The following is a 24,906-nucleotide window of genomic DNA, read 5'->3' as shown; positions in this document are numbered from 1 at the left end:
ATGACGTGAGTCGATAGAAATCTTGTAACTACGAAATACATTCAGCAGATCAGCAGCTTTCATTACAACGAAGTGCCCAAAAGACCTTGATATGCGTGAATAAAACGTCCACAGAGCAGTCAGTTCTGAGGCCACAGCTCAACGATCTCCAAACAGAAACATTGTATAAAAAAAAAAAAAATAAAAAATTTATATATATATATATATATATATATATATATATATATATATATATATCAGTATTTTCATCGATACCTTTTGCTTATTTCTCGTCAACGTTTGAAAAACATCCATTGGAATTTAAGTCACTGTTACCCGCCTATAGAAACAGCAGACACGAAAAAAACAATAACGGTTCATATTAGAAAAAAGAAAAAAAAAATGTTTTACATTTTGTGGCTCTTGATTGTGGAAAAAAGAAAGAGGGGAAAAAAAAAAAAGATGTTACCAGTGAATTTGGAATTTTGCCATCCACACTGTCAACTTTCTTGAAAAGACGAGCAAAAAAAAAAATCTCTGGTTGCAAACATGTGCGAACTGATACATTTGAAGACAGCAAAAAAGCTATTTTGATGTGGTTCAGTGACGCTCGTTCAAGAAACATTCCTATTAATGCAGCACTTATTCAAGAAAATGTTAGGTTTCTAAACTCTTGGGACCTCCTCGAACTGGACAACACGTCAAAGAGCGTCCCAAAGTGAGATCACCGCATCTGTGGAAGACTATTTATCTGTTGCTGGGGCAACAGCAGGCTCACATCTCTGCTGCGGCTCTTCACCAAAGCAAACAGAAAAGATCTCGATGGGTGATACAGGAACATTGTAAATGCAGGTTACAGGATTACTTGGTAACTAACCAGGCCACAACCCTGCCTTTCGGGTGATTTTCTATGTAATGAACTTAAGTTATAGTGTAATGAAAATTGCATAATTAGATCCGGACCACCCTATAGGTGGTTCAGGCACCCAGTGGATTCAGAAGAAATTTTAAACTTCAACATTTTCAAAATTTTGTTTTTAACTAACCTTATTATGGTAGGATATATGGCCACAAACCCTGCTAACCCCCCTGGTGTTAAGACACAAAAGACTGCACTCCACAGTTTAAGAAAGAAAAATCAAACACCAAAGCACACTCCGAAGCCTGGTCCCTCTTTATCACATAAGCTTTAAGAGAGACATAATCACCATCATCACTTTCATTCTGCACATGACGAGGGTAATGGTGTCAAAACCATAACCCGATCTTAATGGGGCACCCAATCCCTAAAAATTTTTTTCAGCCCTTCCTAGGGTGTTCCAAGAAGTGCCTGTCCCATCAAAAGATATAATCCATCAAAGGCATGCCAGGTTTGCCCCCTCGGTCTTCTGTAAGTGGAGGATGCTTTGAACACCCCCTTAACTGCATGTATAAACCTGATCTGGAAAAATAACAGCAGTTCTGCTGCATGGTCCACTGACACCGCGGAGCGCCCCAAGTTTTATTTATTCTTTATCGACACAATTAAGTGTTGCTGTAGAATTGATCAGCAAGTGGGCCACAGTCGAAAGCAACTGCATGTCTTAAAATAGCAAAATGCAACCTCACATTCAGTGCAGTTTCTAAATAAAGTCCAGTAGCAATGCATTTCTGTCTCCACCAGCACATTGTTCCTTTTTGAAAGCAGCCATTGCTGTCAAACTTTGTTCAAAGCACATATTCATTTTTCTTTTTTCTGGGGTGTGCTTACAATCCTTTCAGTCCTCGTTTTAAAAGCTTTTTATTATAGTTATTAAAATATAAAGACATTTCTCTTGAGCTTCAAAAGAAAGTTTGCAAACTTAAAATGATTGTTACATATAAAATGAGTGAACAACAGAAACAAACATGACAAAAAAAAAAAAAAGCAAGAAACGACACTCACCTTGAGAGTCAAGGGCCAGATTCTTGCCAAGGGATGATCCTTGAAATAATAAGGAATGTTCAAGTTCACGCATGAGTAAGCATAGAAATTCACGGCAGCTGCTGTTTGAATTATTAAACAGACAGTTTGCATCTGTAAATTTTACTTCAATTTGGGCGTAAGGATTAAATGTTTTATGCCTTAATGTGCACAGGGCTCCATCAAGTACACTCCTTCTGTCAACAGAGAAAAGTGTAGTTGCACTTTTGTCTATTTGCTGATCGAGTTCCTTCAAAACTTCTGCAGCTGATCTTGGAAACTGCAGCTGTCTGAAACAAAATTCAAATATATTTATCATTAGAGCGTCAATTTTTTAACTTTCAAATGCAAACTTTGAAGTAATCTTCAACTACCTCCACACTACTACATTTTTGTTTAAAAATGCAGACATAAGTCTCAGTTTATACCAAACGCCCACACTACCCCGGTGTTTATAACACCCAAAAAAATAGACTTCTGAAAACGCTCTCCCCGAGCCATAGATTTCTGAAAATGTCGGCTCAGAGTTGCAGTAGAAATGGGTGAAAACGGAGAGTTTTGAAAACCCAAGACTCTACTCCCGTTCTGATTGGTTCATACTTATTACATCATGCTAATTGGTTCATACTTATTACATCATGCTAATTGAATCCTGCTTTGCTTCCATTATACTTGTGTGTTACTCTCAGTAACAATTCCTTATCATTGTCAGACTAAACAATTTTTTTTTTTGCTTTGCATTTCGTAATCACTGTTCTCCATGTCAAAATATAAGCTGCAAATGAATGTCTAAAGTCTGCGGTGGGCTGGCGCCCTGCCCAGGGTTTGTTTCCTGCCTTGTGCCCCGTGCTGGCTGGGATTGGCTCCAGCAGACCCTCGTGACCCTCTGTTAGGATATAGTGGGTTGGATAATGGATGGATGGATGGATGTCTAAAGTGCGGGACACTTCCTCTAATGTAAGCGAACAGCTACGTTATGGAGTTTTCAGTCGTTTTGTTAGGGGAAGAGATACTTTTATAAACGAAGTGAAAACACTAGTGTGGATAAAGCTTCTAAATAAAAAACATAGTAGTGTGGATGTGGTCTTAAATGCATAAAAGCTGAAAAAAAATGTATCCGATTAAAAGAAATTAACACAGGCAAATCAATTTCGGTATTACTCGCATTTACTTGGTTATTGTTAGTGAATTTACAGAAAGAAAAACGCTTACCTGTTTAAAATACTCCTGCTAAACCTGGGCGAGAGTCTTGGGCGTTTCGGCGAGATCAACTGCTGTGGTGTGGTTGGCAAGGGATGAAGGCTGTGCCCTTAAAAAAATTGAGCAAGGCTCAACTGAATTTATTTCAGTAATCCTTTAAGTTATCACTTGCATACAACTTCAGGTCGAAGCTATTCCTTCACAAACATAGTATATGTGCATTTGCCATATGAAATTGTGTTCCAAAATCAAGCGTTTCCCATAAATAATAATTTTTGCCTGTTGAAGCACTTTACAATGGAGGCAATGGGCCAAGAAGCACCATTGGAAAATAAAGGCTTCAAAAATTGCTGAATATGATCAATGAGTTTTGATGAAAACGGGTCTTCCGTACTTCCGATGCACGTTTGTGATAACAAAAGGGATCTGGAAATAATCCTTTTATTGCATATTGTCACTGTTTTATTTGTGGTAAGGCTACATTATCTATTCCTTCGAACGAATTCATCCATAAATATGAAAATAAATCCGAACTAAACCAAATCAACCACATGGCACAAACAGTTTACTATGGTTTGGTCCGATTTGAAGGAAGAGACACTTCCGGTGGGGTGAAAGGTTAGCAGAAGAGTAAGTGCCGAGGTAGTCTTGCACACACATTTTCTTTAAAATTGGTTGAATCTCATAATCTATATATATATTTTTTTTTAAACAAAAAGACACACGAGCTACTTCACAATGTGTGTGCAATCACAAGATGCAGATCAATACTCGACAACTGTCTTGGCTTGAAAAACGGACGTGTGCAGTACGTTTTAAGGCTATACCCTAGCCAAGTTAATGCCAGTGTGGAAGTGATAGTGCGGGCAAAAGAATTGGCTAATTTACAGAAATTGCTAGAGACTGTGGCAGCGCTGATGCCTCCCAGTAAGGAGACCTGTGTTCACTTCCCAGGTCCTCCCTGCGTGGAGATTGCATGTTCTCCCCGTGTCTGCGCGGGTTTCCTCCCACAGTCCAAACACATGCAGGTTAGGTGCATTGGCGGTCCTAAATTATCCCTAGTGTGTGCTTGGTGTGTGTGTGTGTGTGTGTGACCAGCGGTGGGCTGGTGCCCTGCCCAGGGTTTGTTTCCTGCCTTGCACCCTGTGTTGGCTCCAGCAGACCCCCCGTGACCCTGTAGTTAGGATATAGCGGGTTGGATAATGGATGGATGGATGCTAGAGACTGAAACAGAATTTCATGTGGCAAATGCACACACACCTTCTTTGTGAAGAAATGACTTTAAAAAAAATACCTAAGTTATCCATCATGAGGAATATAAAATATGAAAATTGAAATGTTTATCAAACCTGATTTCAAGTCAAGTAAACCTAAAAAGTCCATTTTAAATAGTGTTAAATTGACATTAGTTTATCTATAAAAACAGATTGCAAACAGCATGATGTACTGTTGCGTTACAAGATGAAATTAAAATTGACATCATTTGATAATGCAAAAGTTTGCTCACTAAATAAAGCGAATTACCAAAACACGATACCATTTTCTGCTCCCAGGCCATACATATATTTTTCCTAAAACCCAACAGGTGAAGCCAAGTAAATCATTAAAAACAGAAATATGAGAAGGTACAAACTCTCCTACTTACCTGTACTGCTCCCCCAATCAATCAGTAAATCTGGAACATTCTGTAACATTCAAAATTATGGAAAGCAGGACTTCGAGATCAAACCAGGAATGGATAACCCAACTGATTCAATGAGGACATTTAAATGTGCTTCAATAACCGGATTAATTCACAGAAATCGGATTTCTACAATGCCATGTTAACTCTTATTCCGATTAGAGAAAAATCAGGTTAATGTCGATTGAGAAACCTGATCAGCAGAGGTAGTTTTCCCTATGAATGATCCAATTGTGTGACCATATAAACCCTTAACTGGGTTACTGAAAAGGATTTTTGTAGCCTGCACACGTCCGCTGCACTCAGTGCATGTATTTGCTTCACACACACTTTCAGCAGTCATGGGTAGAAGTACCAATAAAACACAACTTCCTAAGGCAAATGTTTCAGCAATCACATTATTCCTTCTCCTGTCTGAAATAAACTGACTCAATATTTCAAAAATCTCTAAATGAATGTTGATGACCTGAACATACAGTGCTAAAATCAGCAACACATTCTCAATAGCAGTAGTGTAACATGTTAAAAGTGTGTTATGTAGTCCAATTACTTTTAAAAGTTACGATAAACCTAACACAATAGGTAACTTATAGAAAAATACCCGTGGCATTATTAATTCAGTAGCACTGGGTGTGAGACAAGAAGCATATGTAGAGTAATGGCGGTCCTTTGTGGAGATCAATCACAAACCAAGCAGAAAAGAGTGTGAAACGTGCAATAAGAACCTCTAAAGAAAGCAACAATTTGACTAAACATATTTCTAAAACCTGCGGTGGGCTGACGCCCTGCCTGGGGTTTGTTTCCTGCCTTGCGCCCTGCGTTGGCTGGGATTTTGCTTCAGCAGACCCTTGTGACCCTGTCACTAGGATATAGCGGGTTGGATAATGGACGGATATTGTGCTTATATTCACATTCACAGTGGTCAATGATGCCATTTAATTCTCTTTTTTCGCTTAGTTTAATGACAGAGCGTTTACTCCACAAGATTACTTGCACATGTAAAACACAGCTTTTTGAGAAATCAGGTTTCTGCCTTAAGTCAGGTTTGCTTATTATTTTGAGGCATAGGAATAAAAGAACTGGTGAGGCAACAATCTGCACTTTTACGCTATGTTTGGAATTAGAAGAGATGTGCTAGACTACAAATGTCTAGAACAACTTTTTTAAATGTGACATTTTCTTAATTTTCTCATTTCATCTGTTGTATAAAGTATAGTAACTTTAACATAATCGGTACTGCAAACAATTGTAAGATTCACACTAGGCAATAACCGTTGTTTCCTGCTTTTGGTCGATTTTTAGTGCCCAGTGCCTTTGTCACCTGGTCAAGTCTTCTCTCCAGCATCACAATCAGTTTCACAAGAACCTCCAGACATGGAATTATAACTGGATTAACAATACCACTTGTTATGTGAGTTACAAAATGTTTAGAGGGGGCCTTCATACCCCTAGAGGTTTATTTTGTTCAGCGCCTTTGCCAGCTGGAGTTGGTCTTCCTCTTTTTTTTCCCTGGTCCATTGTTTGTTAACAAAGGACAATGACCTTTGCACTTGCTGCTTATTTATGTCTGAATGGCCATCAATTTACTTTTGTGACTGTAATATAACTTTCTGTAAAGCTGCAATTGTCATAATGAAAATGTGATACAGGAATAAATGTTACTTCTGCACAAATTTTAAAATAACATTAGTTTAAATACACCAAAATATTGTGGCATACTGAGAAAAAAAAATCCTTTGGCTCTAAATGTTGCCTTGTTGGTTGTTAGATGTTACGGTTTTGACTAATTCCCTTATTGTGTTTAAAGTCTGGGTTCAAGTTTTCAAAAATACTCTGCAAAAGTTCAACAATTTCTCTTCAAGTGAATAATTTAATAATTAATGTGGCCCTATTGTTGGACATTTTAATTGTACAGGTGTTCGAAGTTCAGTGTGTTTATCAATTATACCTCAATATGCTTACTGATTTTTCTGCTCATTTAACTCCATTTTCTTCTTAACCACTCTTTTTTTTTTTGTTGAGAATCATACGCCCACATTGTTTACTGCTGCCGTTTTTATGCATGACATTGCTTTCTGTATTTTGTAATTTTTGAATAAGAAAAACCGTGCACTTACCTGTCATATTTAAGGCATTTATATTAATATGGGTGAATAAATCACTAAATTAGAGCTCAGAGAGGCAATGGAAATAGGAGCACAAAAGACCAAGCGGATCTGCTGTATGTTGATTAGACATGCCGCTAAATTTCACAATACTCTCTCTTCATGAGACATGAAAGGAATGATTTGATGTGGTTTTACATTTTGGGCTGTAATAAGAGACTATTTCTAAAATTCGAGTCCATAGACTGTTCAGTATTCGCATTTTATTTAAGAAACTCCTTCTCCAGGCCACTTTATAGGTAAGTGTACTATTTAAAAAAAAAAAAAAATTTATAGCGACAAAAAAATTCAACGTCTTTCAGTCTGCAATTTCACAAGAGAACAACTTAACGGATATAGATTGGGTTTTTGTTTTTTAATTTGCATGAACCTCCTGGTTGATTTTGTGACTTCTCTCATCACGTTAAGTATTAAAGTTCGGCTGTGGCAATGATCTATTCTCGTAAATCCGAGAGATGCTGCGGGCTCAGGGGAGGGGGAGGCGGGACCCTCCGCAATCACGTGCCAGCCTCCGTTCGAGTCGCTCTACCGCTCGCCACGTGTTGGAGCGCACCTTGGCTTCACTTAGCTAGCGATACCCGTTTGTTCAACAGACATGATCATCATCTAGAGCAGGGGTGGGCAAAATCGTTCCTGGACGGCTGCAGGTTTTTGTTCCAACCCAGTTGCTTAATAAGAAGCACTTATTGCTCAAGTAACACTTCCGCTTCATTTTAATTATCTCGCTCATTACGATTTTGAACCCTTATTTCCTATTTTAGTTTTAAACCGCTGTATTTTGGTTTTTAATTGCTCCATATTAGCAATAAGATGGAAATGATAAAAAGAAATCAGCAGAACTCCAGTTAGCTTGTTTCCATTTACACGTGTTTGGTTTAATTTCCAAATACTTGGAAGGTAAGTGAAGAGGGGGGCAAAAAAAAAGAAAAAAGGACTGAGAATTACATTTTAGACTTCACATCATATGAGCGATATCCTTAGAAAAAAGACAAAAAAACAATCCAGGGCATGAGAAAGACCTGACATGGCAGATTTAACGCACTAACAACCTATTAAATTAAATTACTGGCAAGTATTGTTTTTTAATTAGGCAACTGAGTTGAAACAAAAACCTGCAGCCACTGCGGCCTTCCAGGACTGGCTTTGCCCTCCCCTGATCTACAGATTGCTAGAGAGTAACAACATTTAACATTTTTGAGAGGTCACAGTTGTGTGCGTTTTAGCAGAGGTATCACAGCCACATGCTCTTCTCCCCACGCGTTGGATGCACTCCCGTCAGAGATGAACAGGATCAGACATAGTGCCAACGTTTGATGATGGGAGCGTACCTACCTTGCCAACTTTTTACATTTTTGGCAAAAATATCACAGCTACATTCTCGCCCCTGATAGCAAAACCAAAAATATTGTATATCAAGAGGCCCTCAGTTATGAAAGCTAGCAATATAAATTCTTCTCAATACAAAACAACTATTTTTTTTTTTTTAATTGATTTTTACATTTTATCCTATTTCACTACTATGTGGGCGTAGCCGCGGAGAACAGCTAACATTATATACATGCACATACACTTGGGTTTTCTAATTCCCACTCCATTTCATATATTCATATATATATAAAAAAAAAAAAACTCGAATAAAAACAAATGAAAATAAAAAAACATTCACATTAGTACAATCTAAACACATTAAATAGACAGTGAACTAGTTTTCTAATTCCACTCCTTTAGGTAACCAACTTCTTACAGCAAGTTAAGCGAAGACAACATTGTGACTTTTCAACCAAAATTCAAATTTGAAAACGCATTTTTCTTCAAATTCAAAAAATAAGTAAAACGTTAAAGCCGACACGGTGTGCGCCGATTTTGTATCGCACGGCATTTCTTGAAACCCCAACCACTGCACTAATGCGCCATCTCCATGGCATTAAACCCTTAAGTTAAATTTGTGTGAGATCATAGATTTCATACTTTTAAAATAAAATAATAAAAAGTACAGTTATAAAGTTATGGATCCTTAATTTAGGTACACGTTTAATTTACTACTTCACTGGTTATATCTTTAATCTTAATACCTGATTCTCAGGAGAAGTTGCTATACCTCAAAATGTCAATACTTATAGTGCACCATCAGCTGGCCTTCGTTTTCTAATGCATGTAAACCAGCAACGGCAGGTGATGGAACGCATTCCTTTATTGCAGGGTTTCTTATAAAGTCACGGGTTGTCACTGTTCTTTATACAGCCTCCAGTTAATCCAAAAATGTTGCTGCAAGAATTACAAGAACAAGAAAATACGAACACATAACTCCAGTTCTTAAACCCTTACACTGGCTCCTGGTTAAGTTCAGGGCAGATTTCAAAATCCTCCTTTTAACATATAACAATGGCCGAGGTCCAGCTTACTTGTCTGAACTTATGACTTACAAACCTGAGCACACATTAAGATCTCAAGATGCCGGTCTGCTTAGTATTCCAAGGACTAATAGAACAACAGTGGGAAGTCAAGCTTTTAGCTACAGGGCCCTAAACTGTGGAGTGGTCTGCCTACTACTACAAGAGATGCCCCTTCGGTCTCAGCTTTTAATTCCCAGCTGAAGACTCACCATTTCAGTTTAGCACACCCTGACTAGAGCTGCTGATTTACTGTACAGACTGCATCTCTGTTGTTAGTCATTAGCACTAAAACATAAGTAACATGATAGTTATAATTTGTTACTAACCCTAACCCATTCGGTTTCTCTTCTCGGCACTCAAATGTGGCACTTAGTGCCATGGTCCACCTGCCAAGTTGTTTTGCCTGCCTAGGGTAAAGTCATCTCTGATGGAGGATAGCAGGAATTGTGGAAAAGAGGGGTCCTTTCATCAGATTAGCGCTGTCTCAGCTGTGGAATGGCCAAATGGGGGAGGCAGCTTGATGAATGAGGTCTCCAGGACTCTAAACAAATCATCTTATGGGATGTCATCTGCTGCTAAATTCTACTCCGTACTTGTAAAATTTTTATACTGTATTGAGGATTTATTCTGTTCTGTGTATTGTACTGTATTGACCCCCTTTTTCTTTTTGACAACCACTGTACGCCCAACCTACCTGGAAAGGGGTCTCTCTTTGAACTGCCTTTCCCGAGGTTTTATTCCATCTTTTTCCTACAAGGTATTTTTTGGGAGTTTTTCCCTTGTCGTCTTAGAGATTCGAGGCTGGTGGGCTTTCAAAAGGCAGGTCCTGTTAAAATCCATTGTGGCACTTCTTGTGTGATTTTGGGCTGTACAAAAATAAACTGTATTGTACCGTTGGATCGTGAGTTACTATTGTAGTTAATGGTAATTGGTCATGGATGGTTTACAGACTGGATTGCAGTGGGTTGCCACAGGTTGATCATGTAATCAGCATTGCTCTGCAGATCCAGCCTCAATTCCATAACGTTCATCAACGATTCACAAGAAAGAGAAAGAGTTCACCCCCAACCAACCCTCCCTCCGGCTCCGACTATCGTCACTATGAGGATTGCCCACAATTCTGCAAGGAGGATATGCTCTGACAATCATCCACAATTTTCCCAGGAGGAATTATGATGAATGGTAATGATTCTCCAACATGGACCCCCTGACACCAACGACTGTCTGGGCATTCAACACAGAATGAATCTTGAAGACGCTAAAAATGGGAACAATTGGGTCACAACCAATGTTCCCTCTAAGCGGAGCGCGTGAGCAATCGCTCACACGAATTCAGAGCGTCACGCATACTTGTCGCTCGATCACTCATTCCAACGGCGTCGCTCGTACTTATCACGAAAATTGGTGCTCATAAATTTTTGGCTTAAACAAAATGTCGCTCATAAACAATGTTTTTTGCTCACTATATGCTACTCCTTTTAAAGGGAACATTGGTGACAACAAAAAAGTTTAAGAAAACCTATTTTAGCGCATTAGATAATTTGCATCAATGGTGCAAGTAGATCCTTTTTGTTAGCTTTGGGGAAAAAAAAAAAAGGAGTCAAATCCAAGTGCTCTAAAGAAAACACTGTACGAGTCACACCTCCCTTGTGCAAGAAGGTGCTCCTTTGGTGAACACACCTTTTTAAAAAAAGAGACTTCTGGAGTAACAAAGACAAAATTAAAAGGCTGTTTTACAGGTTTAGTTTAGCACGGTGTTGTTAATTTATATTTCCTTTTTCAATGTTTGATACCAGTAATGCATGAAATACTTTTTGAACTGCTGAATGTCCTTGTGTCTGGTGCTGTACTGGCAAGTTCTTACCACAAACACATTTTGTGAGCACCGCCGTCTCCTCCTTCCAACCCCTTAGGTGACCTTCAACCTCCAGGTCAAATGCGATTTCTTCACTCATCTGATCTTCACAGAAAAGTGTGAACAGCAAATAACCACGTGGATTTCAAATTTTTCTAGACTGGATTTTTGACCACCGTCCTGTGTTGTACTAAATCCGGTAGATGCATGCGACCTCCATGTTTGAATGCTTGCATTGGAAGGGTCTGAAAATTTACATTCCTGCTTATGTGACAAACATCATGTTTCTACTTTGAAAGCCAAGTTGAATGACAGTGTAAAGACAATATGGAGAAGTAAGAAAATTAAAACAAATGAAGGTAGCAAATAACCTAAAAAGGATGCTTAAAAAAAGGCCCTGCAACGGACTGTTAAAATCTTGAGATCTGCTAAGTGTAAATTGAGGCAAATAGCAGCAGCCAACATTACCACATCTGGTACTAATGAAGAATTCCAGTTCACAGACGGTTAAGTTCATTAAATAACTAAAAAGTTTGATGTGTACGCTACAAAGAAGTTCTCTCTTTATCACATTGTTTCATTTAATTTATAAAATTTTTGCTGTAAAATATATAATTTCATATCAAGACAAATCCTCACTCGTGTGCAATTTTTACAAGCAAAATGAGATTAAGAAACAATACAACTCTACAACAGAGGATAGAAATGCCAAAGCCCCCATTTAAATTTTTTTTTTGCTTCAATGACAGCATACGATTTTCAGCAAATTAGGTGTAAACAAGTTAAAACTGTGAAGAAATCGATGGAATTATTCTCTCTCTTCAGGCTAATTTCACCAATTAGTTATCATCATACAGTTAAACAGTATCCTGAAAACATGTTATTTCTAAAATTGGATATAATGAGCAAAGCTATTATTTCAGACTTCTAAATTCTAAAATCTTACAATATGTGGGATTAATTTCTGGAAGTCTCAGTCAAATCAAACACATTTACCCAACAGTTAAAACACTTGGAGGTTTTCAGACTACACGGAGTCATAAAACGTAATTTTACCAGTAAAAGAAGAAAAGCTATTAAAGAGCTGCTTATGTACTTCATTGAGCACAAAGCTTAATATATAAATTTCAATTGCCTTCAGACATAAATAAATCATTATTTAAAAGCCTCTAGTGAATAATCCAATCCAACGATACCCAAAGATGAAATTTGATGGATTTTGGTGCTTTTCATCCTTTGTACTGCACAATAAAATTAAAGAATTCAAAGAGTCCAGTCAGATCTGAACATGCAAAGGGCAAGACATAAAACCACTTCTAAATGTGCATGACATCTGATTCTCTAAGATATCACTAAATTTAAAAAGGACAGAAATAGAGATATCTATCTATATCTATATATCTATACCGCGTTCTGTCTGTATGTCTGTCTGCTTTTCATGAGAGAACATGACCGTTCATGACTTAATGGATTTAGATCTGGTTGTTTTCTATAATTTGCTTGAACTTTGATAGATTTTGTGACTTCTCTCACCGTGCTAAGTACCAGAGTTCGCTTGCGGTACCGATGTATTTAAGCATATCCAAAAGAGTGGATATGGGCCGAGAGCAGGGGACAGGGCCTTCCTCATTCACTCGCCATCCTCTGTTCGAGTTAGTCTACGTCTCGTCACGTGTTGGAGTGCACTTTGCCTCCGCTTAGCTATTGATACCGGTTTGTTCAACAGACATGATCATCTACAGATTGTTAAGGAGTAACGTTTGACGTTTCTGAGAGAGATATCCGAGTTAAGTGTATTTTAGAGGGTAGCTGCCGACTGGCAGAAATATCACGGCCATTTTCTCTTCTCCCCACACGGGGGACACTATCCCATCAGAGCTGAACACGATCAGATATAGTGCCAATGTCTATTGCTTTTTAAAATTTGTCCTGTTTCATTACTATGTGGGCAAAGCCACGGGGTACAGCTAATGCGTCTCTGCCTCTCACATTGTGAATGGTGCAGCTGAACGCATGCTAAGGAGATGCGGACGGATCAGCTGCTGGCTTGCTGCTGCCGAGCTGCATGTTCTGCTTGTGACGTGTCAATCATATAAAAGTCTGTACAGCAGCCGTCCTTTTGTCTCACGAGACGTCAAAGTGTCTTATATATATATAATCCATCCAACATCATGCATTACGCATGACCAGTGTAGTGTCACCTCGTGGTCACCAATCAACCAATGACCTGACCTTCCATTCTCTATATAGTAATATATAAACAAAACATTAACGTAACCAGGAAAATACTCTTATCAATTTAACATAATCTAATTCTGCGTACCATTTACCTCGTAAAATCAGAGCTGGGAATGACATCACACCAGAGTTGAACGCATTCCTGTAAAACATTCACAAAACTCCACGATGGACGCTTCAAGGAAAACCATCGTTGTGCTTGTTCCATCGGAACAAGCAGTAGTTGATAACGCACTCTGCTGCATTTTACAGATCCACACACTGTAGCAACATGTGCACAGATATAAGCTGGACAGTACTCTGTGTAGGACTGGGTACACTGGGTCACTTGTGCACAAGGTGCCCCACCGGCGGGATACTGCCATACTTCAAACTTTAGTGCATGCTGCAATAAATGCAAAAATCATTCAAAACCAATACTGGTATTTTTCAATACCCAAGGGTGTCGTCTTAGAAATAAACAGTAAGTTTCCATGTTGTCTGTTCTCTTTCAGTATTAAAATATGTGATTGGCACATGTATACTCAAAAATCAGCAGTACCTCACAACTCAGTAAATCTGCTTTAATCAAAAGATTCTGCTTACGTCAAGCCACATACAGTAAAAGACTCATTACCATTGGATAAGCGAGGTTCACAAGTTTCCAATGACGTATAGCAGTCTACGATTTGTCATTTGTACTACATGTCACTGTGGTGTGCAAAAGGGATGTGCACTGTCGATTATCATGGCTAGGTATTGTAAAATCCAATATTTTGGACAGAAATTCCAATTTAGTCGATATTGGAGTGAAATAAAAGCTTTATATAAATACTTTCTTTTAAAAATCTTAAGTGTTGTACTTGGTGCTATTCAGACATTTGAGACTCCTTTATTGCATAAGCCAGAATAGTAGCAGTTCAGTTTTGGGTGTGCAATTTAGGACATCAGGGGTTATCGAGACACAAATAATATGTGTTAATAAACAGTATAATAGTACAGGTTTCATTAAAGTTCACGGTGTACGGCACTATTTAAGACTGACATCATAATCCGAAGTCGGACAAACCTGCGTTTAGCAAGTCAGCCTTGAATTTCCAACTTGGAAATCTGATTTAAGGGTGCATTCTAGTTTAAGCTTCCAACTAGGAACTCTGAAATTACGACTTCCCACTTCAAATGGGACGCAGCATAACAAACACACAGCTCTTACACAAGGTCTAAAAAAATACAAAATTTTAACCAATAAATAAAAAGCAAAACCGTGCTTTGTATCAGATATCAGAAAGGAGATTTTGACATCGTTTTGCAAGATGATGCTCACAATACTTCATCTAATTCACTCAGCCACAGAGTAATCATCATGTCAGATGTGTGAGGCACCCTGCTGACAGATTCATTAGAACAATTTGACGACAACAGGCTATTCAGCCCAATAAAGCTTACAGTGGTGTGAAAAACTTTTTGCCCCCTTCCTGATTTCTTATTCTTTTGCATGTTTGTCACACAAAATGTTTCTGACCATCAAACACATTTAACCATTAGTCAAATATAACACAAGTAAACACAAAATGCCGTTTTTAAATGATGTTTTTATTATTTAGGGAGAAAAAAATCCAAACCTACATGGCCCTGTGTGAAAAAGTAATTGCCCCCTGAACCTAATAACTGGTTGGGCCACCCTTAGCAGCAATAACTGCAATCAAGCGTTTGCGATAACTTGCAATGAGTCTTTACAGCTCTGGAGGAATTTTGGCCCACTCATCTTGCAGAATTGTTGTAATTCAGCTTTATTTGAGGGTTTTCTAGCTTGAACCGCCTTTTTAAGGTCATGCCATAGCATCTCAATTGGATTCAGGTCAGGACTTTGACTAGGCCACTCCAAAGTCTTCATTTTGTTTTTCTTCAGCCATTCAGAGGTGGATTTGCTGGTGTGTTTTGGGTCATTGTCCTGTTGCAGCACCCAAGATCGCTTCAGCTGGAGTTGACGAACAGATGGCCGGAGATTCTCCTTCAGGATTTTTTGGTAGACAGTAGAATTCATGGTTCCATCTATCACAGCAAGCCTTCCAGGTCCTGAAGCAGCAAAACAACCCCAGACCATCACACTACCACCACCATATTTTACTGTTGGTATGATGTTCTTTTTCTGAAATGCTGTGTTCCTTTTACGCCAGATGTAACGAGACATTTGCCTTCCAAAAAGTTCAACTTTTGTCTCATCAGTCCACAAGGTATTTTCCCAAAAGTCTTGGCAATCATTGAGATGTTTCTTAGCTAAATTGAGACGAGCCCTAATGTTCTTTTTGCTTAACAGTGGTTTGCATCTTGGAAATCTGCCATGCAGGCCGTTTTTGCCCAGTCTGTTTCTTATGGTGGAGTCGTGAACACTGACCTTAATTGAGGCAAGTGAGGCCTGCAGTTCATTAGACGTTGTCCTGGGGTCTTTTGTGACCTCTCGGATGAGTCGTCTCTGCGCTCTTGGGGTAATTTTGGTCGGCCGGCCACTCCTGGGAAGGTTCACCACTGTTCCATGTTTTTGCCATTTGTGGATAATGGCTCTAACTGTGGTTCGCTGGAGTCCCAAAGCTTTAGAAATGGCTTTATAACCTTTACCAGACTGATAGATCTCAATGACTTCTGTTCTCATTTGTTCCTGAATTTCTTTGGATCTTGGCATAATGTCTAGCTTTTGAGGTGCTTTTGGTCTACTTCTCTGTGTCAGTGATTTCTTGATTGAAACAGTAATCAGGCCTGGGGGTGGCTACGGAAATTGAACTCAGGTGTGATACACCACAGTTAGGTTATTTTTTTAACAAGGTTTTCACACAGGGCCATGTAGGTTTGGATTTTTTTTCTCCCTAAATAATAAAAACCATCATTTAAAAACTGCATTTTGTGTTTACTTGTGTTATATTTGACTAATGGTTAAATGTGTTTGATGATCAGAAACATTTTGTGTGACAAACATGCAAAAGAAGAAGAAATCAGGAAGGGGGCAAATAGTTTTTCACACCACTGTATGAATCCTATTCACCCAGTTTCTCCAAAATCACATTTTAGTGCTACCAACACTATTACTCAGTCTGTTTCTGCAGCACAGTTATTTATGTTTTCACTTGAATTAGCTTTTTGTTATTTGGCCTTTCAAGCAAATACAGCCTACATGTTTTCAGTTGCCGTCGAGGTGCATCAAAGCAGCACTTTTAGGGTACTTGGAGTATATTTCACAAAGAATGGAACAGAGATAAAGGCATACAGCATCAAACCTGACTGCACTGTTCAGCTTTAATGAAGTTAAACTTGTCAAACCCCAGTACCTTGCAAAGATTAAACTGCTGTTATTAGTTAAAAAATTTCATATCAATTTAAAATGAAAAAAAAAAAGAAAAATGTTACCAGATTCATGAATGATATTTTCACATTCAATGCACACCCAATTTTCCTGAAAACTCTGCATAGACGAACATCTGCGGTGGGTTCCCCTGGAACCACAATACTGGCATCTTATAATTTCCCACTGGCTATAAGCAAACAAAAAAAAAAAAAAAAAAGTACAGACATTTATGAGACCCAAAAAAGAAAAAAATAATGCAAGTTTCCCAAGAATCTGTTGGATATACAGTACAGACATCATACCTGTCCATCTGTGAATATTCTCTGCCTCTTCTACACATACACTGAAGAACATCACAACGCTCGTATGCTTGCAATAGGTCACTATAAGCATTTTCTTCCAGTTCCCAAGAAGCATCTCTAGAGGAGAATCAAACAGATGCCAAATTGACAAACGGCAACACAATGCTATGTGAATCTCAACATTAACATGACTCCACGTGTAGTGTTGCAGACTCGGCTCCCATCAATGCTACCAGACACTTTGTGACGTCTGCCTACAAACGTTTGTCTTGTTCAAGTCTCCGAGCAGCACTGTGTGAAGGATGTCATCTCGGCCAATATTTAAGACTTGAACATTTAAAATCAAAATTAAAAACTGGGTTTAACTAAAAGGAGACCTTCGCAGGAGTTAGCGATGCCTGTGAGGCATTTTGCACATCTTCAACGTGCCCACGTGGGTTTTCCTCTTGATGCAAACATTTTCCTATTACAACCCTAAAGACGTGTCCAACCAGGTCCACAGGCAATGACAAACTGACACCGTGAAAATGTAAGTGGGTCTGGCAAGGTGATGAACAGTCATTGCCTGCCATGTGCTTAACCCTACAAGGATAGTCTGCATCTCACTGCAGCCCCAAAGTAAAATAAAGTGGTTAGGTGAATGTTATATTGTCACGTCTGAAATTAAAAATATAAAATTCTGCTGTATTGAGTGTTGCTTGATGTGGGGGAAAATTAATTTAAATGATTTTAGCACAAGGCCACAAAATAGCAAAATGTGAGAAAGGGTCTGAATAGTTTCTCAATCCATTGTATGTTATTTGTTCAAATATATTAATACATTTGAATAAATAACATACTATTATTTTTATATTATTATACAGGGTGAGGCAGAAAGGACTGATGTCTTTGAAATGGCTAGAACTCACCACTAGGTGGAGTGACAGATGTGTGGTAGGTTCGCGAAGTCTTAGCATTTTTTTATTTTCTTTTTAGTTGAAGCCATAGAGCCGTGGACGATTGAACGCCGCATTTTTGCGTACGACTGTTTTGTCAAGAACAACCAATCTGTTACCGCAGTTCAGCGCGAGCTTCGTTGTCATTTCAATATCCACAGAAATAAAGCTGTTCCTGCTCATAACACTATCCTACGTTGGTTTAAAGCACTTCGTACACGAGGTACACTAATGAACAAAAGACGCGGGGCTACTAACGCACGCGTACCCTGAAAATGTGGAAAGCGTACGACTAGCCCTGTTGCGCAGTCCAAGTCGATCTGCTCGGAAGCATTCTTCTGAACTTGGCCTCAGTAATCGTTCGGTAAGGCGTATTTTGCATTTAGACCTGCACTTCCATCCCTACAAATTGTCAAATGCTACTTCAATATGAACTCAAATCTTTAAATAAATTTCTATGTAAGAAAAAATTAATTTTGTGGTTTTGAAAAAAACGCCTTTCTTTTCTGCCTCCCCCTGTACATTATTAATCCCGAAGGACCCCTTAGGGTCAGAGTGCAGGGTCAGCCATTGTACAGCGCCCCTGGAGCAATTGAAGATTAAGGGCCTTGCTCAAGGGCCCAGCAGAGTAGCATCTCTTTTGACAGTGACGGGGATTCGAACCAACAACCTTCGGGATATCCACACATGTCCTTAGTCTCAGAGCCACCACTCCACCTAGAAACATGGGGCAAATAAAGAGACATTGTGATGCTTACACTGTACTGTATTAATTAACATTTGATTTACTCTTCAGATTGTGGTAGATTAGTTTGGATTGCATACCAATGGGGGCAACAATAAAATTAGATTTGAAAATGGATAGTGATTTTCCAATAGAGCTACATTACAGGTTGGCGCCACTCTATTGGGTAGCAGGAAGACAGAGTTGTTAACATGAGGTACAAGTGGCACCAAGCTGGTTTAGAGCATCACACAGCAACCTTTATTTACAAGGAGAGGAAAAAGCAAAGCCTGTTGGTCCTTATTGAATGAAATCCTGCCTGCTTTATTTATAAAAGTAAAAAATACACCAATATAGTATGACATGTTAGATGACGATTGAAAAAGAAAAAAAAAAATAAATCCTGCAACGTTAAACAGACGATTCAAGATTACAAAGAAGAGTAAGTGGATCCTTTTTTCATGTCAACTATGAATAACAAACAGTAAGATTTTAAAGAAAGGCCAGATACTGTACCACTTTACACAATGCAATTACAAGTTTGCAAAGCAACAGTTGAGTGCAAGATTTAATTTGGAGAAAAGCGTTTAACTTTAGGACAGTCATATTTACTATTTTGGTGAAGAAACAACTTCAACCTGAAAAATCCCAAACTTATCCTTTAATGTATTACTTTTGTTTACGAGGTCTCACTGGCCCAGTGGGGGGCAAAGCAGAACCTGAATTGTGGGTGGGAAATGAAAAGCTACACAACCTTCTTGCATAGTTGCTTTGAGGGCTCCCATTTTCAAATACAGGAGTAGGGCTTATCGATTTGCGGCAAATCATTTTAGTCACAGAGTTGAAGAAAAAAGGTCTTCCAGAAATTGTATGATAAAGAATCAGGATTCTGATTCTTAGGGTAATTCTGCAATGATTGTACCCAAAGAGAGCAATCCCTACTAAAAAGAGGAAAGGAAAAACATGAAGTGAAATGAATGTGACAAGGACATAACAGAAGGACAGTGCATTTATTTATGTTGACCTTATCTGTAAGTCACGTTGGATAAAAAGCATCTGCTAAGCAAGTAATGGTTGATTTGGCTACAATTTGTGATGCAACTTTTCCAACATCAACCAATAATGTCATTCTTCTGCTTTTAAACTTGGTAATACCGCATGTAGGTTAAGGCCGCAAAGCACTTCGAAAAATAAAGCATAAGTTGCTTGCCACTACATTTACTGTGTGTCTTTTATTTTAAGAGAAAAACCTCTGCTTGACAGCTGCTATAAAGCGTGCAAGAATCTGTTTAAAGTATTCAGTGTAGTGTTCACAACAGTCTCTCTTCTAGAAGTTTAGTTTCCCGATTACGCTGTAAGCCTCAGACTTTAGACAGAATACTGAATGTCATGTGCAGAAATTTTCAGATGACACTGCCATAGCTGGATCCACCAGTGGTGGGCAGGAGAATGAAATCAGGGCACCAGTGAAGGACTTTGTTAAATGATGCAAACTGAAAAAGATCCAGCTCAAAAATCAAAGAAAATAATCGTAGATGTCGGGAGGATCAAGCCCACTCTACTCGAGTCTCGCCAAGGGTGAGTGTGTGGAGATGGGGACGCCAAGTACATTGTAGCGCCTCTGAACAACAGGCTTGAGTGGTGTACCAACACAGGGGCTGTATACATGAAGGGTCAGAGATGCCTCGATTTCCTGAGGAGTTGGAGGTTGTATGGTGCTGCAGGCCACTCTTACATGCTTTGTACCGGTCTGTAGTGGCCATTGTAGTTATGAGGTTGTATGTTGGGGAAATGGCATTAGTGTAGTTGATGCCAACAGACTAAAAGCCAAATAAAAAGGATGACTTGAGGCCAAGCTGGACTCACTAGAGCAAGTGGTAGAGCAGACAGTTACTATGCCAGTTGATGACTCTCGTCTACTTCATGATGATTTAGTCCTTTACTAAATGTGCTCCTCTATTTAGCCGAGACAACAGAGTTCCTCTAAGGAGCGCCACGTGAAGCAGTTTTAACCCTCACACTCTATAAGGAGTCACCCTGGGACTGGGGAGGTATTGTTCCCTATGTGCTGAATGTCCCGAGCGGATCGAACAGACATCTTAACAGACAATGACGCCATGTGTCAATGACTGACATCCTCTTTTGTTAAATTGTATGTGCATTTCTAATCACTTTACACTTGGTAAATATCTACACTTTACTATATTTTGAGATTAGCCTAGTTATATGTATATTTGTACTTTAGCTTAGCTAATTCTTGTTATATGTACATTTGTCTTTTTGCGTCTGCTACTGTAAACCTGTGATTTCCTTCTCGACTGTTTCTATCCTTTATCCAATCATAGCAGAGTCTTGGTGGAGGAGTAGAGGGCTAGTCGATGATGTGTAGTACAAAAAAGGATGTATAACATCTCCATAACAGAATACTCACTTCTCAGGTATGTGTATGCCCAATCTAAGCATCTCCTCCTGAAACGTGTCCTGGTTGCTGCACAGAGTGCACCTGAAAAACCATCTTCCAGCACTGTAAGCTTGATGCTACGAGAAATACAAAAAAAAAAAAAACAAAATGAGAGAAAATGTCTGGATGTAGTATAGAAATAATCTTCCAACGTTCAACAAATGTGCTTGGAATTTCAAAATGCTTCCTCTTTAAATACAAAACTCAACTAAGACTTTTCACAAGATTAAAAAAAAGATCTCTACACTTAACGCCATACCCCAATGAGTCTCAAAGTGTACGTCTATTTGCCACTGGTGCATCACATGCTCTGTGCAGAAGGCTCTCAATCACCTTTAAATTTTTGGCAGAACGTTTATCCTGTCAAAACCATTCAAGGATGACTGTATACCCAAAACCACTTCCTGGTCTATTTAAAGATATTTTACAGATTCTGCAAAATGTCTTTCATATTTATTGTGATAACATATTGAAATTCCAAACAGCTCTAATGATCTTGTTCATTCTGATTTTTTACTATACTACTATTTTCCCAATAACAACAGAAGTCTATCATGGTATCATTTTAAATCCGGCTAAGCATTCTTAATCCAAAACTTTAAAGTTACGACATTATGCACCAAGTGGAAAATTCCACACTTGACCTCACTTGCCTATGTGGGGCTCTAAGCCTGGTGCTCTGCTGGCACCAGTTTGTTATGAACCATGGGGTCACCTCTAGACATACGTGGATTACTCATTGGAATTTTGGCTTATTCCCAAAGGGATCCTACACCATTAGGCCACTAAGCAAGTCCCTTACCCTGAAAATTGCTTAGAGACACCATACAGTGGCTAATCCCCAAAGGTCATGTGATTAAGAAAATTTCCCCTTCAGAATTAAAATACATTGAACAAATATTCTCAGTATACAGTAACCCTTTAAATAAAACATAATATCGTAGGTGAAAACTGACAGCCTGCTATTGAGGGTTGATTCTATTATTTAACAGCTAATTCAGTTATTCTGCTGATGCTACTATGCAGAAATTGTTTCTTACACAAAATTATTAAAAATATTCTATAAATGATCTTCAGGCCAAGTGTGTAAGGTATATATGAAACATAAGATATCAAGGGGAAGGGACTCAAGTTTAAACACAACATTTTTGTATTTGAAAATACTCAAAAAATAAAGATCAGAAATTATTCAAAGTGAAACAGTCTCTTGGAAATTTCACATTAGAGATATTCAAACTGTAGACTTTAAAATTTAAATACTACCAGCATTTCAGTTTTAATCACTAAGTTCTGCAGCTGCATGAATGAAAAAGAACCACTTCTGGTTAGCGGAAATAGCTCAAAAGTTGATAGAAATTCACGTTTTATACATGGTACTTGTATGCAAAATTTGGTTGACCGAAGTGGAAGTGTACTCAAGTTATCGTGTGTACATTAAGGGTGTGTGATCTTTCCAAAAAAAAAAAAACAAAAAAAAAAAACCATATCATGATCCTTTTAACACAAAAATCACGATCCATGATCTGAACTGCGATCTCTTTTCAATGTGGAATACACTTAATAAGTTTGAATCCATATATTCTCTTAAGACCCAAGTTAATTTTAAATATCAAACAAATTAAATTGTGAATAGATTACATACGAAAATAATTCTAGAAATTTCCAAATTCTGACACTTTCAAACATGTACATTCTTTAAAAAAAAAATTGTAATCAGCACTCGTCATTGCAAAAAAATATCCGTTCTTTAATTGCTTCGCAACCCTCTGTCGGCAGTCACTATACTTATACTGAATGCCTGTATCAGAAAAGTATTTGCAACTTGGGAGATCATATTGCGCATCTAAAGTGTGCATCATTTTCTTAACACCAATGTTGTCTACAGCTTTGAATGGTACCATATCCGTAGCTAGGTAGAATATGACCGCCCCATCACCTCTTTCCATTATTTGCTGCTTTTATCATTTTTGACTGCTCTAATGCATCAATCAATGACAACAGTTTATGGTTCACAACCTTGCGAGATGCAGGCGAGTGGGGCTGTACTGATCGGACTGAAACAGTGTCGGCATGCTCCTTCAGGGGTCTCCATTTAAAATGACGAAATAGATTTGTTGTATCGCCTCCCGAAGTGCTGACCATTGTCCAACAAATTTACATACAACTTTGCTTTGTGCAGTATGCAAATGTTCATAGCTGAACTACTGCCACACTATTGACGTCGAGTCCTTCTTTGGCACAAGCTCCTCATCTGCCATGCTGCTTGTGCTACAACGGTTTTCAACTTCTTCACACAAGAAAACCCAGTTGGAGAAAGTTGATATAATTTGGCCAATCACAGCGGAAATCATTCTGTTGGTTTGTGGACTTGGCATGGATCCATTAGTACAGAGTACTAGAAGGATATAAAAGATCACAATCTGCACGATGTTCTTGATTACTACATTGTGGATATCTAAGATCAATCACAATCTAAAATCGTCAGATCGCGCATCTCTAGTTTACATACACACACACACACACACACACACACACACGGGAGGTCTAAAAATGTCAAAATTCATCAAAATCTTGAGGTCGAATTTTTCGATGACTACAATACTTTCCCTATACTTTGCATACAAGAAAGTAAAAAGTACCATTTATACATGCTATCGCAATATTAAATGCATGTCAATTTTTAATCCAAATAATATACATACGTACCTGTAGACAGTCCCTATGAAACCAACTGCTACTACAACAGGGACACTTTAACACACCATACGATGGCACCGGCAAGATGAATTCAAGGCATATAGTACAAGTAAATGTACCACTTAAATTAGTGGGCATACTGAAGGGCTGAACTGGTCTGTGGACCCAACAAAATGACCTGGAAAATATAAAATAATAATAATAATAATGCTTTAGACAGAACAAAACAAAACAAAACAAAAAATGCAAAAAACAAAAAGAAGTCTCCAGTCTGTTAATGGGATGACCAAAGCAACAAGACCACCACATTTGAACCTTCGCTCCAATGCGACTGTAAAGTACTGTGTGTGTGTAACAGTTCAAAGCAAACCTCATTTACAATAAAGTCTTTTCCATACTGAATACTGTTTTCACATAATTTAATTTTAATATCAACGCTTTTATTATACACACATTTTTTAAAAACAACAAAACCTCATGGAGAACAAAAATGACTAAAACTGTTGCCATGTCATTATTATGTCCAACTCCTTGCTAGTGGGAATACTCTACTCCTCCAAAATGCCAATTGGGTGGTTTGAGCTCAATTTAAATAGCATGCAGACGTGGTGAAGAGACTGCAGCTATTTGAACAAACGCTAGAATGGAAAGATGCACAACCTAGGCCGCTTCGACATATATGGACGGCAGCTTCTGAGAAGGAGAGAAATAATTCATTATCTACACGCACTACAGTCGGAGGGCATGCGATTAACAAAACTGCAAGACAGAAGAGCAGGGGGTGGGCAAAAAAAAAAAAAAAAAAAAAAAAGTGTTACCTGGTCTGACTGAGTTTAAGGTCTAATGCAACCTGTCAAGAATTGAATGGTGCAAACACAACTTGTACACATGGTAGGCCTGTAGCACTCGAGCCTGCTTTGAAATAAGAGGTCTTGGATTTCAGTGTATATGTACTCTGATGTGTCTTGGATCTTGGCCACTGGCTGTCTTTCTTTACTATTATACGAGGTGAGACAAA

At 38.5% G+C, this 24,906-nt stretch overlaps 1 protein-coding gene across 4 annotated transcripts in view; it reads right to left on the bottom strand.

The window, feature by feature from the left end:
- Positions 1-24,906, bottom strand: part of g2e3 (G2/M-phase specific E3 ubiquitin protein ligase) — a 65,761-nt gene that overhangs the window by 15,455 nt on the left and 25,400 nt on the right. For all 4 annotated transcript variants that reach the window (XM_039741422.1, XM_039741423.1, XM_039741421.1 and 1 more), the window contains 6 exons: positions 23,898-24,066; positions 21,162-21,268; positions 17,072-17,188; positions 16,832-16,956; positions 3,134-3,230; positions 1,904-2,211 (listed from right to left, as the gene is read on the bottom strand). In XM_039741422.1, the coding sequence (XP_039597356.1) occupies positions 1,904-2,211; positions 3,134-3,230; positions 16,832-16,956; positions 17,072-17,188; positions 21,162-21,268; positions 23,898-24,066 (923 nt within the window). The remainder of the gene's footprint in view (positions 1-1,903; positions 2,212-3,133; positions 3,231-16,831; positions 16,957-17,071; positions 17,189-21,161; positions 21,269-23,897; positions 24,067-24,906) is intronic.

Source organism: Polypterus senegalus, chromosome 18 (assembly GCF_016835505.1).
Source record: "Polypterus senegalus isolate Bchr_013 chromosome 18, ASM1683550v1, whole genome shotgun sequence".
Taxonomy (NCBI): domain Eukaryota; kingdom Metazoa; phylum Chordata; class Cladistia; order Polypteriformes; family Polypteridae; genus Polypterus; species Polypterus senegalus.
This window is presented reverse-complemented; position numbering and strand designations above follow the sequence as displayed.